We start from the raw sequence: 20,644 nt of genomic DNA, 5'->3' as shown, positions 1-20,644 counted from the left end.
GTTCACCATTCAAGAAAATCTTAAAACATTATTTATATCAAGTTACATTGTGATGAGGGAATAAAAAGTACCTTCAGGAAGGACTGGTTTACACAATAGAATCCTGCCCAGAGTGTGAACCACTTTTTCCATACCCATCCCATCCTCTCCACCTTTGTAAAAGAAAACAGTAACTTGATGGGGAGAATCCCTTCACAATGTCTACCAAATCATCATGTTGTATGCTTCAAATATCTTACAATTTTGTCAGTTATACCTCAGAAGAGCTGGAAAAAAACAAAACCAAAAAAGGTGTGTTTGTCAGAGTAGGGGAAGAATGAAATAACCTGCAGATTAAGACTGAGATCCAAGCGTTGACATTTAATTCAAACTGTGGATGTTCTGGGATGCTGAGTGATTTTCTTTTTAAAAATGAAATAATGAAAAACTTTCTTGTTAACGCATATGCTGTTCCCACAGAAATGTACAAGACAGTAAAATGGTCATTCCAGTTTATCTGAAAATGAAAAATTATATGAAGTCTATGTTTATCTTTAAATGTTCTTAAAACTTCCTAAGCTCGAATGATATGTCACAAAATAGTGTCAAAAACATGAAGATATAAATAAATTAAAACATTTGGATTATACTGTCAGTTTTAATTTTAATAAAATAGATAATTTCCTACTACATAGAGAGCAAGTCCATCCACTCATTGATAAAATTTTAGAAATATTTCCTATAAAAAGTTTAGTAGTTGATTGGGAATGAATCCATTAGAACATGATTTCTATAGGTACAGTGTTCCCATCCTCACCCCCATTCTTACTAATTTTGAGAAAATTTAAAAATACAGAAAAGTACAAAAAATAAGACAAGATATCCATATACCACAATCCAGAATTAACCAGTATCTCAATATATTTTCTGCAGTCTTTTTTTTAAGAGAAATTGATGTTTATATATAAAACTGAAGTCTCCCTCTAACAGCCCCCTCCCCCACACGCATTCCCTTCCCTTCTCCACTCTTCACAGGCAACCACTATCAAGAGTTTGGTCTGTATACTTCCAAACCATTTCAAAAACACTTAAAAAACATACATACATATATGTATCCATTACCAATATATAGCACTGAAATTCTGTGAGGAAGTTTTAATTAAAATTTACAAAAATGTCATCATATTATGTCATTCTGCAACTTTCTTTCCCCCTCAACATGACTTTTGAGATCTTTCTAATACATATAGATCTCATTTATTACACTTTACAGATATACAGTATTCCATCGTTAAGTATTTTCCATTTTGTTCCTGATGGGAATTTGTTCCCAATTAATGAGTACTACAAATCATGCCACAGTAAATAGTCTGGTACATACTTTCCTGAGCATACAAACTCAGAGTAGAATTGCTAGATATTTTTCAACTTGCCATAAGGAATGTTTCCCATTCCCAAGGTCATAACCATTTTACTATATAGCTTTCTCATACTTCTGCTTTTAACCCAATCCCTTTATCTTTGTGTATAGTTCATGTTCTATTTGCCCCCCCCCCACCCCCCCCCACCTTGGAGAACAAATTACCTCCAAAGCAATTTTTAAAATAGTCCCATTAGCTTCTCAGCTCCTGATGCCTTTTCTATATTATAAATTCTAATAAATGCATAGGTTTTTGCAGAATCTCTTCTGTTCTGCTAAATCAATACCATAGAAGTCTCTTTCTAATGCTTATAGCTTTGTTTTTATTACACTGGTGAAGATCTCCAGATTCATGCAGATAGCAATCATAAAAATGTTTTCCACTCCCAATTTTAGTGGAAATGCATCTAAAGTTTTCAGTATTACCTTTGCAGTATGGTTGTTATTGGATATAGGATTTTAATCATACAAATGTCTTTCTCTTCAAGATGAATTCTCTGGTGTCCTTTAAGTTTTTAGCTTTTGCTTCCCTCATTTGTGATGCCTGCCTTCATTATTTCTGATGTGTTGTAAGGTGTAAATTCCTGATGAACACCTTTCATGATATCCACAGGGTTTTAATGGGTATGAATTTTCTGGTGTCTAATGTGGTGTGACTTCTGGCTGAAAGCTTTCCCACATTCACTACACTGATAAGGCTTCTTACCTGTGTGTATTCTCAAATGTAGAGCAAGGGTTGAGAACTGCGAGAAAGCTTTCCCACACTCATTACAACCATAGGGTTTCTCACCTGTATGGCTTCTCACATGTACAGTAAGAGATGAACTTTGAGAGAAGGCTTTTCCACATACATTGCATTCATACGGCTTATCACCTGAATGAATTCTCACATGTACAATAAGTGATGTTCGCTGAGAGAAGGCTTTTCCACATTCATTACATTCATAAGGTTTCTCTCCAGTGTGAATATTTTGATGTTTTATGAGGTACTTCTTCTGACCAAAAGCTGTTCCACATTCATTACACTTGAAGGGTTTCTCTCCGATATGAATTTTCTCATGCTCAGTAAGGTTTGATTTGCCACTGAAGGTTTTCCCACACTCCTTACATATAAAGGGCTTCTCTCCTGTGTGAGTTCTCTGGTGTCTGATGAGGTTTGACTTCTGAATGAAAGCTTTCCCACAGTCCTTACACTCAAAAGGTTTTTCTCCAGTGTGAATTTTCTGATGGGTAAGAAGATTTTCCTTCTGGCTGAAGGACTTTCCACATTCGTTACATTCAAAAAGCTTCTCTCCAGTATGGGTGTTCTGATGTTTAATGACATACTGCTTTTGGCTGAATGCTTTTCCACATTCATTACATTCAAAAGGTTTCTCTCTATTATGAAAATGCTCATGCTCAGTAAGAGTTGATTTGTGGCTGAAGATTTTCCCACATACCTTACAGGCAAAGGGGTTTTCCCCACTACAAATTCTCTGCTGACTGAGGTGTGACATCTGAATGAAAGCTTTCCCACATTCACAAGGTTTCTTTCCTGTATGAATTTTTTGATAAATGAAAATTTACTTTTAGCTGAAGGTATTTCCACATTTCTTACATGTGCTGGGCTTCTCTGTGTAGGGCCTTTCAAATACAGAGTAAGAGATAAGGTTCAAGAGAAAACTTGATCATAATCAGTACATTCAGAGCTCTCTAACTCTAAATTTTCTAAAATATTCAGTGAAGATTTATAACCTTCAATGACTTCTCTCCAGTATGAATTTTCTTCTGCTCAATGAGATGTTATCTAGGTAAAGGCTTTTCAATATTCTTTAGAAGCACAGGATTTCTCTCCAGCCCGACTTCAACATTGAATGAGGTGCAACATACAAATGCAAGTTTTCCCACATTCAGTAAATTCATAGGTTTTCTCTCCAGTATGAATGCTCTGATATCATGTGGGATTCAAATTTTTAATGAAGGCATTTCCACACTGATTTTATACCCTTTTACAAAAAGGGTTATTACTACAAGGAGTAAGCTGTGGCAGATTTCCACACTACCTAAATTGATGATTCTTTCCTACACAACTAACTCTAAATTGTGTTTCAAACTCTAGGTTGAAAAAGTTGTTCCCTTAAAAGATAGTCTGATATCAGAGGAAGCACTTTTCCAATTTTCTTAGTCACTGCTTTTTTTCTGTCTGTACTTTATTGAAGCTGGATGCAACTTGTCTCCCAAGTCTTGTTGTCAATCTATGTGTTCATCATCTTCTCAAGCTTCTTCTAAATAAAATGGAGTACAAAGAATCATCATTTAAAGCAGTCAATGTATATATAACGTGCTTAGAACTGTGGCTGGCATATGATAAGCACCCATAAATGTTAGCTTTATGTTATCATTATTTATGAATTTTCCCATTATTAGTAATGAAATTTCAGATTGTGCTTTGGGGGATGAACTAGCTCAAAGTACGAAAGAATCCTCATGATCAATGTCTTCAACTAAATTCTGAGATGGAAACCCTTGAATAGGACTCCTGGTTGAAAACTAAACATTCACATATGTATAAACAGCTCAGAAAACTCTTGAAAAATAACCTAATTTCATAATCCAGCAAATTGAATATAACAAAAAATGAGGGATTAAAAAATAGGATAAAAAGATAACCACATAAAATTGAGAAAGTCTACCAGGGATTCTGAAAAAGGGAAAGGAAAAGCCAACTGCTTCCTTCTAAAATTCCATTCAAAGGACAAGAAAAGGGAAAATGGCACAGACTCACAAGAAAGAATGACAGGCAACATCAATACACACAGGTATTAACAATTTTTTTTTTTAATAACAAAGTACATGGAGGATTTTGGACAGAAGAGCTGAGGAAGTTCAAATAACATAAAGGCACTGCAGAAGAGGACACTGATGTCAAGCAAGCAAACCTGTGTCACAAAATATCATAAAGACTCAGGAAATGAAGGGAAATTTTAAGCACCTCAAAAGAAGGAATAGTATTTGCTGTAAAAATAAAATGTTTAAGTTGCAGCTGGCCCTTTACTGTCAGTCATGAGGACAAAGGACCACTCCTTTCACAAAGTCAAAGTTACTCTTTGCAGGAATTTAATCACAGAAGCCTCAGTCTCAGGGACACTCAACAAATGAGATGACAGTTACTATATTGAAAGCAATGGGATGTGTATGTAATATGGTGAGACTCCAGCTCCATTCTGTAGTCGATGCCAAAAGTGTTGGAAACTTTGAGCAGGATATGAAAGGACCCTTTTCTGGGCAAATTAATAAAAGGCCAGTGAAAAACTTAAATAGGATGCCTCCCATCTAAGATGATACTTATTTGTGGTCATTTTTTTCTGGTGAAACAAAGAACCTGGCCACATCTGATCGTGAGAGTAAGACAGTATAACTCAGAATGAGACCCCCAAGTCCATGAGGCATTCTACACTCTACTCTTTAACCACTGACTAGAAGCACCCAGGAACAAAAGAGCTTACCTTTTAGTGAATCACCCTTAAACATGACTGTATAGCCAATACTCCACACACAGCAGAGGAACCCCACTAACATGAAAGATCAACATTGAAAGAAAGTAAGAAACTCTAAGGAAATAAAGGTAAGGCACAGCAAACAACAAAACCCTGAAACCAACTGCAGACAGTTATGAGAAGATATTTTATCAGTGAAATACTAACAGCATTCTGGAAACAAGAAACAGAAAAAGGTCCCTCAGAAAGTAAGACTGGGACAATGGGGTGGGGTGAGAGGTAAGGTAAGGGAAATTGTATTACCATTCACCAATAACAGGGTCTCCATAGTGCAGAAGGATTACACTGCTTCACTCTAGCAAACTCAGGTGTGGCCAGGTGCCTTGTTTGGTCAGTGACATACAAACACAGGTGACAACTGTCATTTCCTGATAGAAGTTTTGAGAAACATTGAAGGATAAACCAAAGTAATAAAATAGCTGAGTAAAAGAAGTTCCAGAAAATAAAAGGGGGAAACTAGTTTAGAGGAAATATTCAAAGAACAAAAAAATGTCCTCTCCTCTAAGTCATGACTCTCCAGACATCTTAAAAGGTACACTTGGTACCCTGCACAATAAATAATAAAAGATGAATATCTAGACACATTACTGGGACATTTCAAAACAGCAAGGAGGCAAAAAATGCTTTCAAAAGAAAGAACATACATCATTCAAAGAAAAGAGAATAAAATTTCGCAAAAGAAAGGAAGCTAGAATTCTGATTGAAAAAAATTTAAGCTTAGATTATCAATCTGAGACAGTCAAGTACAGGCATTTTTCAGTTATGCAAATGCCCAAAATGCACCTTTTCTCCCAGGATGCTATTAGAACATGTGTTCCACCAAAATTACTAGACAGAGATGGTAAGATATAGAATCTAAAAATGAGGGGATGTACAGAGGGGTAAAAAATGAAGTAATTTCTATGTTAATGGTGATGAAAAGCTACAAGGTAAGAGATGACTATCAGGTCAGAGTACAGCCTGGTCTACACTGAAGTAAGAGGACAAGAATTCTAGACTTATTGTCTCCAAAGGGAAAAATGGAGATTTCCCAATGCATGTAACAATGTGGAAACTAGTACTGAGAGGGCTTTGAACTATTCTGAATAGGAAATTTGTGCTTTAGTATAGGAAAATCAAGCAAACAAAAAGCTTAGTGAATATCAAATCCATGAAAAGCAAAAACTATAAAGAATATTAATTTTATACATATACACACATACTTCTGTTGTACACAAGAGGATGCCAGTTGTCTCAAGGGAAAGCACTTGGGCAAACAAATGAAGCTGTGAGCTAAACCTAGCCACTTTACTCATGAAGAACCGTTTTTTACTTTATTTCATGCTGCACCATTAATTTGCTTAAAACAAATGAATAAATGCCTTACAAACTATGGTTATTAGGACTTGGGCATTGTTTGGCACGAACTTTCTTCAGACAAAAAAGTAAGAGAATATCTCAAAGAAAATAATTGATAGTATATGCTGCCAATGATAGAGTTCAAGTTCTCGAACAAAAGTAAAAACTAGGATTTTGGAAAACCTGTTTCCTCCACCATGTGATTGAAACTTCCAAAGACTTTTCTAATGAGACTGGTAATGTTAACAAAATATGATGTTTTGATATTGTATGAGTTATGTCAACATTTGTGTGTTCAGTCATGTCTGACTCATTGCAACCCCATGGACTGTGGCCCACCAGACTCCCCTGTCCATGGAATTTTCCAGGCAAGCATACGGGAGCAAGTTGCCATTTCCTTCTCCAGGGTATCTTCCTGACCCAGGGATTGAACCGGCGATCTCTTGTGTCTCCTGCATTGGCAAGCAGGTTCTTTACCAGCTGAGCCACCCAGGAAGGCCCCCATATCAACATTTGAAAGAGCTGCAGTTCAGCTGGCCAGTGCATGATGGGTTTCCCTGGTGGCTCAGAGGGTAAAGTATCTGCCTGCAATGTCGGATACCTGAGTTCAATCCCTGGGTTGGGGTGATCCCCTGGAGGAGGGCATGGCAGCCCACTCCAGTATTCTTGCCTGGAGAATCCCCATGGACAGAGGAGCCTGGTGGGCTACAGTCCACGGGATCACAAAGAGTCAGACACAACTGAGCAACTAAGCACATAATGCATGATGTTACAAAATCATGCATGGGTCAGAAATCCATTCAAAGTTTTAAGATAAATAGATATTGTGTAAGAGAACAGAAAAACCTGTTATAATTTCAAATCTCACATTGTGGCTAATCTTGAAAAAATTACCACTTGTAAAGTGTTAGTATAGTACCAAAGAATATTCACAATTATCTGAAAAGGCTATTAAAACACTGCTCCACAAACATGCAAAACAATGCCACTCGTCTCACTAAACTTTTTTATTTTGGAAAACTGCTACTTAAGAATTGTAATTTATAAGTTTATATGTAATGAAATTATTATTTGAGTTTTTTAAATTAATAAATGTTTTCAAAAGTTTCTCAATTTTACATTAAATAAACATCATAAAAGTCCACATAATAAACCAAAGCCCTTTGGAGGCCCTCAAGTTTTAGGACTGACTATAAATGTTACTGCTCATGGGTAATGGGTTACATTCTGTGATGAGGAAAATGTGATAATGGTGATGATTACACAACTTTGTGAATATACTACAAAACACTGAACTGTATATTCCCAAAAGGGTAGATTTTATGTTATCTGAATTACATCTCAATACAGCTGTTTATTTAATTTAAAAAAATGTGAAGCATTCCTAAGACCAAAAAGTTTAAGAACTGATGCCCAAAACATTTCTCATTATTCATTCAACAAATACCTTCTTCTACCTTCTTCTTACTGTGAGTCTGGCACAGTTCTAAGCTCCAAGGATAAAAAGCATTGAACAAAACTGACAAAACTTTCTGCACCCATCAAGTTTACATTCTAGTGGACAGAAAAAAAAAAGAGAGAGAAGGTTTGTTAACAAGTTTTAACTGCTACAGGAAAAAATTAGAGAATGGATAAAGAGTTATAGTTTCAGAGAGAACAGCTTCTGAGAAGGTTAAGATTCATGACCTGAAGGAAGAAAGAGAGTGATCCTTATAGAGGCGTGGAGGAAGAGCATTCTAAGTAATGGTTAAGTTCAGAAGCCCTGAGAAAAAGCCTACCAAGCATGTTAGGTATGCAATCAATTAGTCACAATTAGACATATTATGTTCCTTATGTCCCTTGGTTTAACCCAACCCCTTCCTATATCTTAGGCTTCTTATAATCTATAGAACCTCCCGGAAGCAGCTCCAGTAACAGGCTCCTAAAGACTTCTCCAATCTTGTCTTGTATTCCTAAACATCTTTCCCTTAACTTCTATTCACAATCACACTTCACTTTTCTTAAGTGTTTCATATGAAGTATTTTTAAATCCAAATTTCTACATAGCTAAGTCAATATACTAACTATAATCTGAGATGCTGGATTGCAGTAATGGCTGTACTTTTTTTCTTTGGATGGCTGACAGTTAAGTATTTTTTAAATACGGGGGGCAAAAAAAAAAGCAGAGACATTACTTTGTCAACAAAGGTCTGTGTAGTCAAGACTATGGTTTTTCCAGTAGTCATGTATGGATATGAGAGTTGGACTATAAAGAAGACTGAGCGCCGAGGAATTGATGCTTTTGAACTGTGGTGTTAGAGAAGACTCTTGAGAATCCCTTGCACTGCAAGGAGATCCAACCAGTCCATCCTAAAAGAGATCAGCCCTGGGTGTTCACTGTTAGGACTGATGTTGAAGCTGAAGCTCCAATACTTTGGCCACCTGATATGAAGAGCTGACTCATTTGAAAAGACTGGGAAAGATTGAAGGTTGGAGGAGAAGGGGACGACAGAGGATGAGATGGTTGGACGGCATCACCGTCTCAGTGGACATGGGTTTGGGTAAACTCCAGGAATTGGTGATGGACAGGGAGGCCTGGCGTGCTGTGGTTCATGGGGTCACAAAGAGTCGGACACAACTGAGTGACTGAAGTGAACTGAAGGTATGATAATAGTATTTTTGTTATGTGGGCCCCCCCACATAACATTATTTTTAGAAGATGCAAACTTCATTATTTAGGAGTTAAATGTCATGCTGTTTCAATGCACACAATACTCATGCACTAGGAAACAGATGCATCAAACACGGAAAAATACATATTACTGAATCTATGTGGTGGATATACAGTAGATCAATGTACTCTTCTTTCAATGTTTTTACTGTTTGAAGATGTTAAGAACAGATCTAAAAAAATCCTTCTACAATAATTCAGATTATTTAACAAGTTACTGCACGTGTAATCAAAATTTCAGACAGAAAAAATAAAATATTGGCCTTTCTTTCAACATGTCCATATGATAGATTCCACACATAAAAGTAAAAAACAGGTTAAGATGTTTACTGAGGACTTTTGAATTTCTGTCCAAAATGTGAAGTAGGATGGACAATAATATGGTAGATCAATAAAAGAGGAATTAAGTAACGGGTTTAAATAATCAGGAACTGAAAAGGTAGGGAATTTCATAATCAAAGGCCAAGATTCAAATAATTTGAGAGAGAGAAGGAAATATGTTCACATTACACTCACAGAGTTAATATGTCCTCTCCTGATTAAACTGTATCTTTTAAAAGGTTTGACTGACCATGTCATAATGACCAAGAGAAAGGAAATGATCTGGACCTAATTTGATGTGACATCTGGACCTGAAATAATGAGCTGAAATCTCTGTCTAACGCAATGAAAATGAAGTCACAATTGGATAATTGTTTATCCCGTAAATAGGTAAAATTATGGTGAGCAAGACAGAAAGGCTGGAGGTGCAAAAATAAAGACAGATATTTATAGAAAGCTTGGGACTTGGGGTGGCTCAGATGGTAAAGTGTCTGCCTACAATGGGGGAGACCCGGGTTCAATACCTGGGTTGGGAAGATCCCCTGGAGAAGGAAATGGCAACCCACTCCAGTACTCTTGCGTGGAAAATCCCATGGATGGAGAAGCCTGGTAGGCTACAGTCCATGAGGTTGCAAAGAGTCGACACAAAACTGAGCGACTTCACTTTACTTTCCTTTTACTTCTAACTTCAGAATGAATGAGTCATTTCTGAGAATTAATTTATAAAAGGAAAGAGGAAAAGCAGAATGCAGAGTTCCAGAAGACATGTCCAATAAGAAGATAGAGCGAAGGGGGAGAAAAAAGCAAAAGATGGGGAAACACTTAGATAAAGCAACAAAAGCACCCATAAAGCTGAATCTGGAAAGAACTCCTAGAAGGGTGACTCAAACATATCGTAAGTAGATCCTTCCCTCTAAAATGGTAAAATAAAGACATGTTGGGATTTCCCTGATGGTCCAGTGGTTAGGACTCCGCCCTCTCGCTGCCAAGGGCCCAGGGTCAATCCCTGGCTGGGGAACTAAGGTCCCATAAGCCTCAAGGTACAGCCAAAAAAAACAAAAAGACATCTCTGCTCACTTTCTGTCTGAGAAGGAGAAAGATAAAGACTAAAAGGAAAAACGGCATTGTTGGTAAAAGTAGTAAATAGCTATAATTCTAATGTCCTACTAGGAAGAAGATGAGTAGGCAGCTGTCACTGCTGTTTTTAAGAAGAGCTCTTATGCACAACACTCTCCAAAAACAAACAGCACAGTCTCAGGGGGTCACATCACCACCTCCTACTTTCTAACAACAGAATCTAGGAATGCAAGCTGGATGCAGGAGACTTGGGACACAATGGCATTTCTGAGTGGTAAGAAAAGTAGAAATGAGCAAGGAAGTGCAGACACTGCCACTGATTAAAGCAGCTTGTCAGTATAGTAAAACATAAGTCTTCTCAACTTTCTAGGTTCCCTAAATTCCTGACTCCAGCTCCCTAGATTCCTGACTGCCTACCTGAATATGCACTTAGATGGAGGATCAGTAGACAGGACACAATTAACAAGTCCATAAGAAAATGCTTGATCGGTCTCCCAAAATTCCTGAAGTCTTCTTGTATCATCCTTGTCTAGTTAAGTCATCAGTAACTTCTCTTTCTCTCATATCCAACATAAAATCAGTCAATCTTTCAACTATTCCTTTAAACCATCTTAAAAATCTGACCACTTGTCACTAAGTGTAACTATTACCTAGATCACTGCAGTAGTGATCACTCACATTAATCTCCTAGCTTTGGCCCCCTATACCATATTTTCTTTATAGCAGCTCAAATTTAATTCTGATCTTTTCACTCCTCACCTCAAAAACCTTTGATGGCCTCTTAAATCACTCAGAATAAAGGCCAAAGCCTATGATTTGGCCTTACCTAACCAAACCCTTTCTCACTCTGCTCAAGCCCACAGCCCTCATCACTATTTCTGTAAGAGGAAGCTCCAGCCTCAGAGTTTTTAAGACTTTTTGTTCCTTTTGGCTGAATGCTCTTCCACCAAATACTGCATACCGCACTCTCATGCTCTTAAATGTTATTCTCTTAATGAGACCTTTCCCTGACTAACTTATTTAAAATTATAACCTCCAACTGGCCCTCACTATGCCAGTTTTCCTTGCTTTATTCTTCTTCATTGGACTCACCACCATCTGATAGAATATATTTTTTACCTATTTACTCAGTCTTTCTTCCCCAATTAGAATGTAGACCTCAAGAGGGAGGAATTTTTGACTGCTTGATTCACTAACATTTCCCTAGTACCTGAAATGGTGCTAAACACAAATCATGCAGGAAGTACTTATTGAATATATCAATATACCATGTTGGTAGATATGTAAATTGGTTTATTTCTTTTCAGAACAATGTGCCTATTTCTATCAAATCTATAAATAAACTTAACTTTGACCCAGCATTTCTACTTAGAGTAAATTAGGATGTAACGGTATCTACATATCTCTGCAAAGCAATATAAACAAGTATATTCACTTGCATCTTCACTCACACAAGTCTGGAAACAACCTAAATGTCCATTAGAGGCAGGTTAAATGAATTAAGTGTTGATGGAGAAAAGAAAACTATGTACACAGTAGAATACATACCATCATTTAAATGAAAAGACTGAGTGCTTATATATATTTGTATTTGTACCACAGATACATTAATATATGCTTGTTTATTCACAGACTACCTCAAGAAGAATCCATGTGAAACTCTTAAGTGATTACAGCTTTGAAAAAGAACTACAGGACCGAAGGTCAGATGTTTTCACTGATGTTCAAAAATTTTTTACAAATTCATGTATTATATTAAATATAAATACAGACTCATCCATCCATTCATCTATACACACACACATAGCAAAAAAGCAGAACTGATTTCTACAGCAAAAACTTCTGAAAAGAGGTACATTGGGGCAGAAGGGAAGGAGGCAGGAGTTTATTGATATAGTAATGGGGAAACTGGATAAGAAGACAACAAGAAGTGTGATTACAGATGTAAAATATGATGCTGAAGCATTTAACCACTGAAAAAATGAGAGAAATTGGTAAGTAATAAAAAGGAAACTAAATATCAGACAATATGTAAACCTAACATATTGAAAGACAACGCACAAGGAAAGGAGCCTACACACACCAGGAGATATGAGACTGAGGGTATCATGGAAGACAGAACAATCACAGAGAGGCAGAGGGAATGAAGTGTGAAGGGCTGACATGCAGAATAAAAATAAGAAGGGCACCTGGCCCTCTAGAATCTGATTAAAGGGACAGACTACTGAAAGAAAAAATGATGACTAGAAATGTCCTTCAGGTTTCTAAAGACTTACTCTAAGACTAGGGCTGGTAACAAAGCTTTTCAGAAGTGCTGACTGAACAACTGTGATGTGCCTGGTTGTGATGCACTCACCTGAACAAACTTCCTTTCCACTTCTTTCTCCACCATCCAGAGTTCGTCTTCGTGCTTCAACAGAGGATCACATCCAGCCTGATCAGTTCACAACCTGCTACTGGGGAAATGACACAGCACTAGAATGTTAATGCTGGAGCCAAAGTTCTCTCCTAGAACTCAGCTGAGCCCTGGGGCCTCCCGGCCTTCTGAAGGATGAGGACAGTGCACAAGGAAGTGACCCTGCGAAAAAGAATAAAGTAATAACTTTTTGCCTTAAGAGATTAAAGCACATACAACTATATAAGCAAAGGTACTATCTGGATCCAGAATTTCAAAGCCATATACTCATTAAACCATTTAAGGCTCCACACACCCAGAAATGGAGAAAGAGAGGGGGAATTTATTTTGAGAATTTGACTTACATAGGAAAAGCTGTTCACATCTTACATGACTGGCTGCTTCTGTTCTCTAGCACCACACTTCTATGTAGGTTCCTAAGTATGATTTTAACTGTGACCCTGACTCTTGGATGAAATTTAATATTCATTATCTAGAACAACATATGCCTATCACAACTAAGTCACATAAATAAAGTTGTTCTTGACAGTATTTAGGAACAAAAACTGAAAAAGTGTTCCTGGATTCCTAATATTTGATTGCAATATACTCTAAATGAAACTATATATTAAAAAGGTCCTATAAATATGCTCATCCACACAATCAAAACAACAACAAAAAAAGTTATGAACATTATTGGGACAATAGACAAAATCTGAATACAGACTTTGAATTAATAGTATTAATATTATAGTTTCTGATTTTGATTACTATACCATGATGATGCATAAGAATGTCCTTGTTCTTAGAAAATTTATGCTGAAGTATTTATAAAGGGAGCAGTATACAACTTAGTCTCAAATAATACAAAAAAACCTACACATTTCTGGAGAATTAGAGAAGGAAAAAATAAGGCAATTTAAAAAGTAAATGGTGAATGTGGGTAAAGTGTATATGCGACTTCTCTGTACACTGCACTCTTCTCTAGAAAGGGTACATGCACTTCTCTATAAAGTTGAAATTATTAAAAAAAAAAAAAAAAAAAGGCAAAATCCTAAAAAATACAAGTTACTACTGATACACTCTATCTACTCTGCATGGTGAAAAAGCACAGTCACCAACTTGTACTGGGGTATGGCAGATGGAAGGCTCAGAGCCTGACTTAAATAGGAATGTACACAGAGATAAACATGAGAGTGTGGGTTGCCTAGAAACAACCTGCAAGAAGGAGGAGATCAAGTTTGATCTCCTGGACATTCAGAGTGTCAGGTTTCTAAGGAACATGCAGGCAAATATATCCATTAGGCAACTGCATACATAAACGGGGAGCTCAGAACAGCCTAGAATGGAAATGGCAATCTGTCAGCTGTCAGACTATAACTGCTGCTTGAAGACAGGTGAAATGTTATGCGATTGTTTATAGAGAACATACACAGTATGTGAATGGTCAAGGACAGAATCCTAGGAACATCAATGGTCAAGGAGACAAGGCAACATTTCACAGGAGCAAGGTAACTGCTTAGTTTCAATGTTTTAAGTACTTTTCCTTAAAACCATACAAAATATTAAGCAAAATGGGTTAATGGGAAGAGGGGAGTAAGGGGCAAGCAGCTTGCCCATACATTACACCTGTAGTGAAAGTAGTAAAGAGAATTTAACTCTTAAATTATATGTCAGTGTGGCCCCAAAACCTAAAATAGCAGATGTGGTACAGGAAGGACAATAGTGTGTGACAGTGTAGCAAGAAAGACTAAGATAATGGTGAGAGTTCCTTAAGGTAGCAGACTTCAGAAATAACCAGGAAAGATTCATTCTCAGAATGAGGAATTCACCCTGAGTGAGAACTGTGGTAATCAACAAGGCTCATGACAAAAACAAAAAACAAAAAAAAACACCCAAACTCCATGTTATCTCTACCAAAGGAAAACCCACATAGGGGGCGTAAAGAGTAAGTTGCAAAAAAAGCCTATGAAGAACTGGGAATGCTGAGGGAGATTCTAAGGACTTATGGAGTTCAGAAATCCAGTTAATATTTCCTTACAGAATGAGTCTTACTCTAAGATGGAATCAATGAGAGTAAAACCTAGATTAAACCGAAAAAGACTGAAAGGGAAGCAGAACAGACTTAAAAAGCACTTGGGAGTGGGGTGACCCCAGATTCAGAAACCTCTAAAAGTAAATGCATCATCCTGGAAGGCAACTACTATGAAGATTTATGGGAAACAGAAAGAGAAAGATAGAGGTCGGCCTCAACCAAGTTAGGGTCAACTAGCCAAAGAACACGCGGGAGCTTTCTGCTTTTAAACACTAGAAGAGGCAGGAGAGCTTTGAAGCACAGAATGCTACTGTGTTTCCTTCCTGGTACTTGTCTAGGAAAATCTACCTCCTACAAACATGGCAAATCCTTTGTGCCTATACAAGGATGCTTTAAGAAAAACAGTGGCAATCAACAGCGGAATTTTCCAACAATTAAACTCACCTGAAAATTACTGCCACCAGTACATTAAAAAAAGAAACACAACGTAACAAAATTATTTTTTGAAAAAGACAAAAACTTTAAGCAAACAAAAGCTATAAAAAGAACCCAAAAGATAAATGGAGAAAGTGAGTTACAAAATGGTCACCCAAAAGGAGGAAATGGAAAAACAGAATATGAATGGGTATCTTATTTTTGTTCTGTTTGATGTTTTAAAGACTGTAGTTATCAGAGTTTAGAGAGATTTTTATTTCCTTGATTAATGTGATCTTTCCTGGTTGTTGTATATGAGGCACGGCAGTGGTCTCAGTTTTAAACTTTTTATTTCTACTCACACCTCCAGAGATCCAGGCAGGAGGGGTAATATTTACACATATAGGTCATCATAATCTACATCTGACCACAAAAGCCAGCATCTTATCTAATGCAAAAACATTGAGGGCATTTCTATTAATTTCTAAATAAAGATAAGGATGCTCAACGTCTCATTTTTAAATGTAATTATAAACAATAATAGGTTAAGTAGGGAATAAAATTAACTTATAGAAACCAACAAGCTTTACATTATATACCACAACAAAGACTCCATTCATAACGGCAATAGATAAAGGACCTAGAAATAAATTTAGTAAAAAGTGTCAAATTTATATGAAGAAAATTTTAAGACACTCTAAAAGACCCAAAAGGAAACTAGCATATATACAACGCACAACATGTACACGGAAAGGAATATTCAACACTATAGTCCCTTTCCCTAAAATTATTTTACAAAATTTAATGCAATATCAATTAGCTTTTTCCTAGAACTAGACAAGCTGATTCTAAAGTTTACATAGAAAAATAAATGAGAATAGTTAAGAAACTGAAAAAGATAAGCAATAATAGACCAACTATAATAGATATTAAAATCATAAAGCTCACACACTAAAAAGATAAATATGGGTACACGAATACAGACTGGAAGATGGATGAGAATATAAAGTCCAGAAACAGACCAAATACATGAAAATTTAGTATATGATCAAAATAAAGAATCTTAAGATAGTAGAGTTAAAGGTCTTTTAATATTAATGAATGATGTTGGAAGTACTGGGTAGCCTACTGGAAAAAAATATAAACCTGGATGCATACCTAAATATCATATGCTAGGATATGAAAACTCATAAAAATTATAACCTTGTAAGGATTTGAAAGTAAAGATGAAACCGGGAGTGAGAAAGGCTTTCTATGACCATATATGAAAAGACCAATTAACTAACATCATTTTAACTAACTGATAAATCTAAAAACAAAAACTTCCTGATTCCACATGATTTTTAAAAAGAAAACGACCACTGAACAATATCAAAACACAAATTTAAAACGTGAAAAAAACCTGCAACTCATCTCACATAGGGCTAACCTTTCTAATGTAATTTAACAGTTCCTAGAAGGAAGAGGCACCCTATAGTAAAATGAGGAAAAGGATATGGACAGTTCCCATACAAGTACATGTGGACTTTAAAGGTACTCAACCACACCCATAATAGAGATGTAAATTAAACCTACATTTAGATATCAATTTTCACTCATACTTTTGGCAAAAAAATAAAACATTCAACACTACACTCTGATGCTAAGGTTCTAGGAAGAGAAGTGTTCTTGTAGATAGCTAAAAAGAAATTAAAGTACTTAGCCCTATGTGCAACTCCACTTGCAGCAATCTACTTTAGATATAATCAAGAGCCTTCCCAAGTGGTGCTAGTGGTAAAGAATCCTCCTGCCAACACAGGAGAACCTTCCCTAAGTACAAAATGACACAGGTGAAAAATTACTCATTACTGCAAGTAATTAGTAACAGCAAAAGATTAGGAATAACCCAAATGTCCAACAGCAGAATCAACTACAGTACACACACACACACAAGGCAGTTAAAAATCACATATATGATTAAGAAAGGTATTTCCAGGATATATTGTGAAGTGACGAAAAAGAGGAATGTACAGAATGCATCTTTTACATAAGGATGGAGGACAGGAGGGAAGAATAAATATACACGAATGGCCCAACAAATACAAAATCTACTTGAAAGATAAACAACAAAAAAGAAACTATATTTAATTGGGACAGAGATGAATGTGATGGGGAGGAGAGCAAAATGAGATCTCTCTATGAGATATAGTTTTTGTTGAAATGCATTATCTACTTTTTTATATAATCAAATTAATTTCTTAAAAAGCAGTCCCTAAACTGGAAACAAACTGAAATACATGAACTCAACTGTGCATTAACTTGGTAATTAACATAATTCCTCAAAACAAAGATTTATTTCAAATGACTTTAAAACAGAGAACTTTGACTCTACATCTGTAGTGTACTCAGTGGAAGGGCAAAAATAGCTACAAAGAAAATTTTCACAGGATACAGTACGTTTATGGTTACTACACTACCAACATTATTTTGAAACTGCAGAATAAAGCAAATAAGCCCACACTTGTATTAACCTATTCTAAATTTTTTTACCATAAAATACAATTAGGAGCCATTGAGGTAAAAATCCTGAAACATTTAAACTGAATTAGAAATACTAATATGAACTCATGATTTTTAAAAATGGGTTTATTCATTCTGTCTATGAAATGGCCTTGAAACAATGTTACCTCTGCAGCAATGAGAGCATCTAGCATCCAGATCTTGGTCTCCAATACCATTCTCCAGTAAAAGGAAACAAGAGCTCCTTGGAGAAATGGCCAATTCCAAGTTTGGGAGAGAAGGTACAAGGTGGGCCTGGAGTGGAAAAAGCTTTCAAAGTTAAATGGTGGCAAGTTAAAATGAGACAGGAGTTAGCAAGAAGGAAGGCCCACTGAATAAAACTGTGATACTACGACTATCAGAAAGAAAACTAGCTATAAGAGCACAACTTTAAAATGATTAAGGAAGAAAAAAACAGGATAAATTTGATACAATTTGAGGTAGCAATCAAATAAATGTAAAAGTAATGGAAAAAACTAGAAAATTATCACTTTGCAAGCCTGAAGAAATTACTGCTGATTCAGCTAAAGGATTATTTATTGGTGTTAAAACCATTCATTAAATGATCGACAAGGAATGAGCAAATTATGAAACCATAAAGATTACATTTTGGTCATGAAGGAGAAAATACAATCACTTGTGGCGGATCAATCATGTATTTCTCTCCTGTTATTATGTATGCAATTTGAAGATCACCTCCGATGTAGTCTGACCCAAAATAACTCACAATTAGGATCTGTAAAAAATACCACCAGAAGCTCTGACTTAACCACGAAACCATGAGAAAATAACCATCATGGAAATCAAAGAACAAAATCTCATAAATGAGGCAGTGATGAGTTGCTAAAGATGAGTGTAACCTGAACAAAGAATTCTAACTTCCTCATTCCAGTTATAAAAGGAAATGTCAAAAAAAAAAAAAAAAAAAGGCTTAAACACAGCAATTTAAAAAGAGTATCTGCATATCTTAATCTTTCAGGAATCTGAATCTTTCAGAAATTTTTACCAGAAACAGTAAGAATAACTGTACAATTTCTGAGGAATTTTTTCTCCCTTTCTGTATTTTTAAATTGTTATTTTATACTGGAGTATAGTTGGATTATCAATGACATGTTAGTTAAAGGTGAACAACAAAGAAATTCAGTTATACCCATAGAACTAGCCATTCTTTTTCAAATTCAATCTCCTACTGATGGACATGAATTGTTCCTAATCTTTTCCTATGTGAAACACTGTACATGTATCACCTCATGTAAATTCAGGTACATTTGTAGAATTAATTTCCATCTGTAAAATAACTAGGTCAAAAAGAAAAGTAGTTATTATATATACTGCTGAATTGCCCTTCATAGGCCTGCTTCCTTCTAATACCACTACTATTTTAATTTCTGAGGATATAAAATGTTATACCATCAGGGGAACTCCCTGTTGGTCCAGCAGTTAGGACTCTGCGCTTTCACTGCCCAGGGTGTGGGTTCAATCCACACCCTGGCTGGGGAACTAACATCCTACAAACTCAGCAGTGTCGCCAAAAAAAAGTAAAATGTTACTGTTGGGTTCCCGCACCCCAACTGCTTTTCTTTTTGAGTTTTACTGGCTATTCTAGCTTGTCTATTTTTCCATATTAAGTCCAGAATCAGCTTAATCTAAGTCCCCCCCCCCCACAAAAAAATTTGTGGGTACTTTTATTGGGATAACATGAAAAACACTATTTTTGTTCCTATCTTACATTACGCCCTTCAGCAGTATTTTAAAGTTCTTTTCCGGTAGTTTTGCATATTTCTTAAGCTTATTCCTCAATTTTTAAAAAACTGTTGTTGTAAATAATGATTTTCCTCTATCATACCTTCTAACTGGCAGTTGTTTGTCTATCTGAAGGCTACTGATGTGTAGGTATTGATTTGGTACCCAATTATTTGAAATACAAGGATAACTGTAGGAGTTTCCTCAGAAAAAGTACCTTTGTTACTTCACAAAATCCATAACCCGGGAAAACGCATTTAGCAGTCAGGATACCTAACTGGTCCAGATTCATGGATAAACATTGCAGGAATTAGTTTTTACAAAGAACGAGGATAACAATGCCGAATCTAGAACCTCAAACCCTTGACTCCCCAGTTCTCGGCTCCTGCGCAATAGGACACTGCTTCTAAAAACGGAACGCTGATATTTACTCTAAGACTTAACAGCAGTCCTATTAAAGGACCCCAAAGATCAGGACATTGGAGACCATTTGAAGCAGGCTCCTCCTAACAAAAATATCCTTTGAAATATTACTTGTTTAAAAAAAAAACACACACACAGTGATTTGCCTTCTACCCAATTAAAAGAAAAAGCACTTTTACACCAAAACCCATTTTAAAATTATTTACCACTTAGCTTTTATAGACCTTCAATCTTCAAGTAAATAAGATGTTCCAGAAAGATGGCACCGTTAATCATCAGCACTTTCGACAAGGGAAGTGCCGCTCGGATGTTATTATCTCAGTGCTGGTCTCCTACATCTCTGAGAAGCAGCCATACAATCCCGTACCCACAGTTTCTCCCTCAACAATCTCAAACATCCGGTCAAATTTGCGGTCAAACTCAGGGTCACGCATCGCTCGAACCCTCCCCAGAGGCCCCCACCCCCACCCTACATGTAGGCCAGCAGCTCTTAAACCCACTCCACACTCTCGCCCAGCACCCTAATAGATCCGGAATCCTTTCCTTCAACCTCCCCAACCCCATCGGCCCAAGACGCCCACATCCCACCTCCTATTTTCGCGCCACGTGGACCCAGGGGCCGGACTGACCCGCGGACAAAGACCAAAATGTCCACTCGGTGCGCTGCGCCTGCGCACTCCGAGGGCGAGTGAGCACTCCCAGAAGTCTTCACGAC

At 36.6% G+C, this 20,644-nt stretch overlaps 1 protein-coding gene across 5 annotated transcripts; it reads right to left on the bottom strand.

Moving 5' to 3' along the window:
- Positions 1-623: 623 nt before the first annotated feature.
- On the bottom strand, positions 624-20,620 carry ZNF146 (zinc finger protein 146). 5 transcript variants are annotated; one of them, XM_055553367.1, is made up of 4 exons: positions 20,518-20,614; positions 17,892-18,018; positions 12,738-12,837; positions 624-3,663 (listed from the first exon to the last, which is right to left on the bottom strand). In XM_055553367.1, exon 4 carries the CDS (start codon positions 2,893-2,895, stop codon positions 2,017-2,019), a length of 879 nt encoding a protein of 292 aa, XP_055409342.1. In that variant the 5' UTR covers positions 2,896-3,663; positions 12,738-12,837; positions 17,892-18,018; positions 20,518-20,614; the 3' UTR covers positions 624-2,016. The 5 variants fall into 5 exon arrangements, with proteins under 5 accessions (XP_055409342.1, XP_055409344.1, XP_055409343.1 ...); XM_055553369.1 differs by lacking the exon at positions 17,892-18,018 and having other exon boundaries at positions 12,738-12,834; positions 20,518-20,620; XM_055553368.1 differs by lacking the exon at positions 17,892-18,018 and having other exon boundaries at positions 20,518-20,570.
- Positions 20,621-20,644: the final 24 nt, after the last annotated feature.

Source organism: Bubalus kerabau, chromosome 17 (assembly GCF_029407905.1).
Source record: "Bubalus kerabau isolate K-KA32 ecotype Philippines breed swamp buffalo chromosome 17, PCC_UOA_SB_1v2, whole genome shotgun sequence".
Classification (NCBI taxonomy): Eukaryota; Metazoa; Chordata; class Mammalia; order Artiodactyla; family Bovidae; genus Bubalus; species Bubalus kerabau.
Note: the sequence above shows the minus strand (reverse complement) of the source record. Positions and strands in the feature narration are given on the sequence as shown.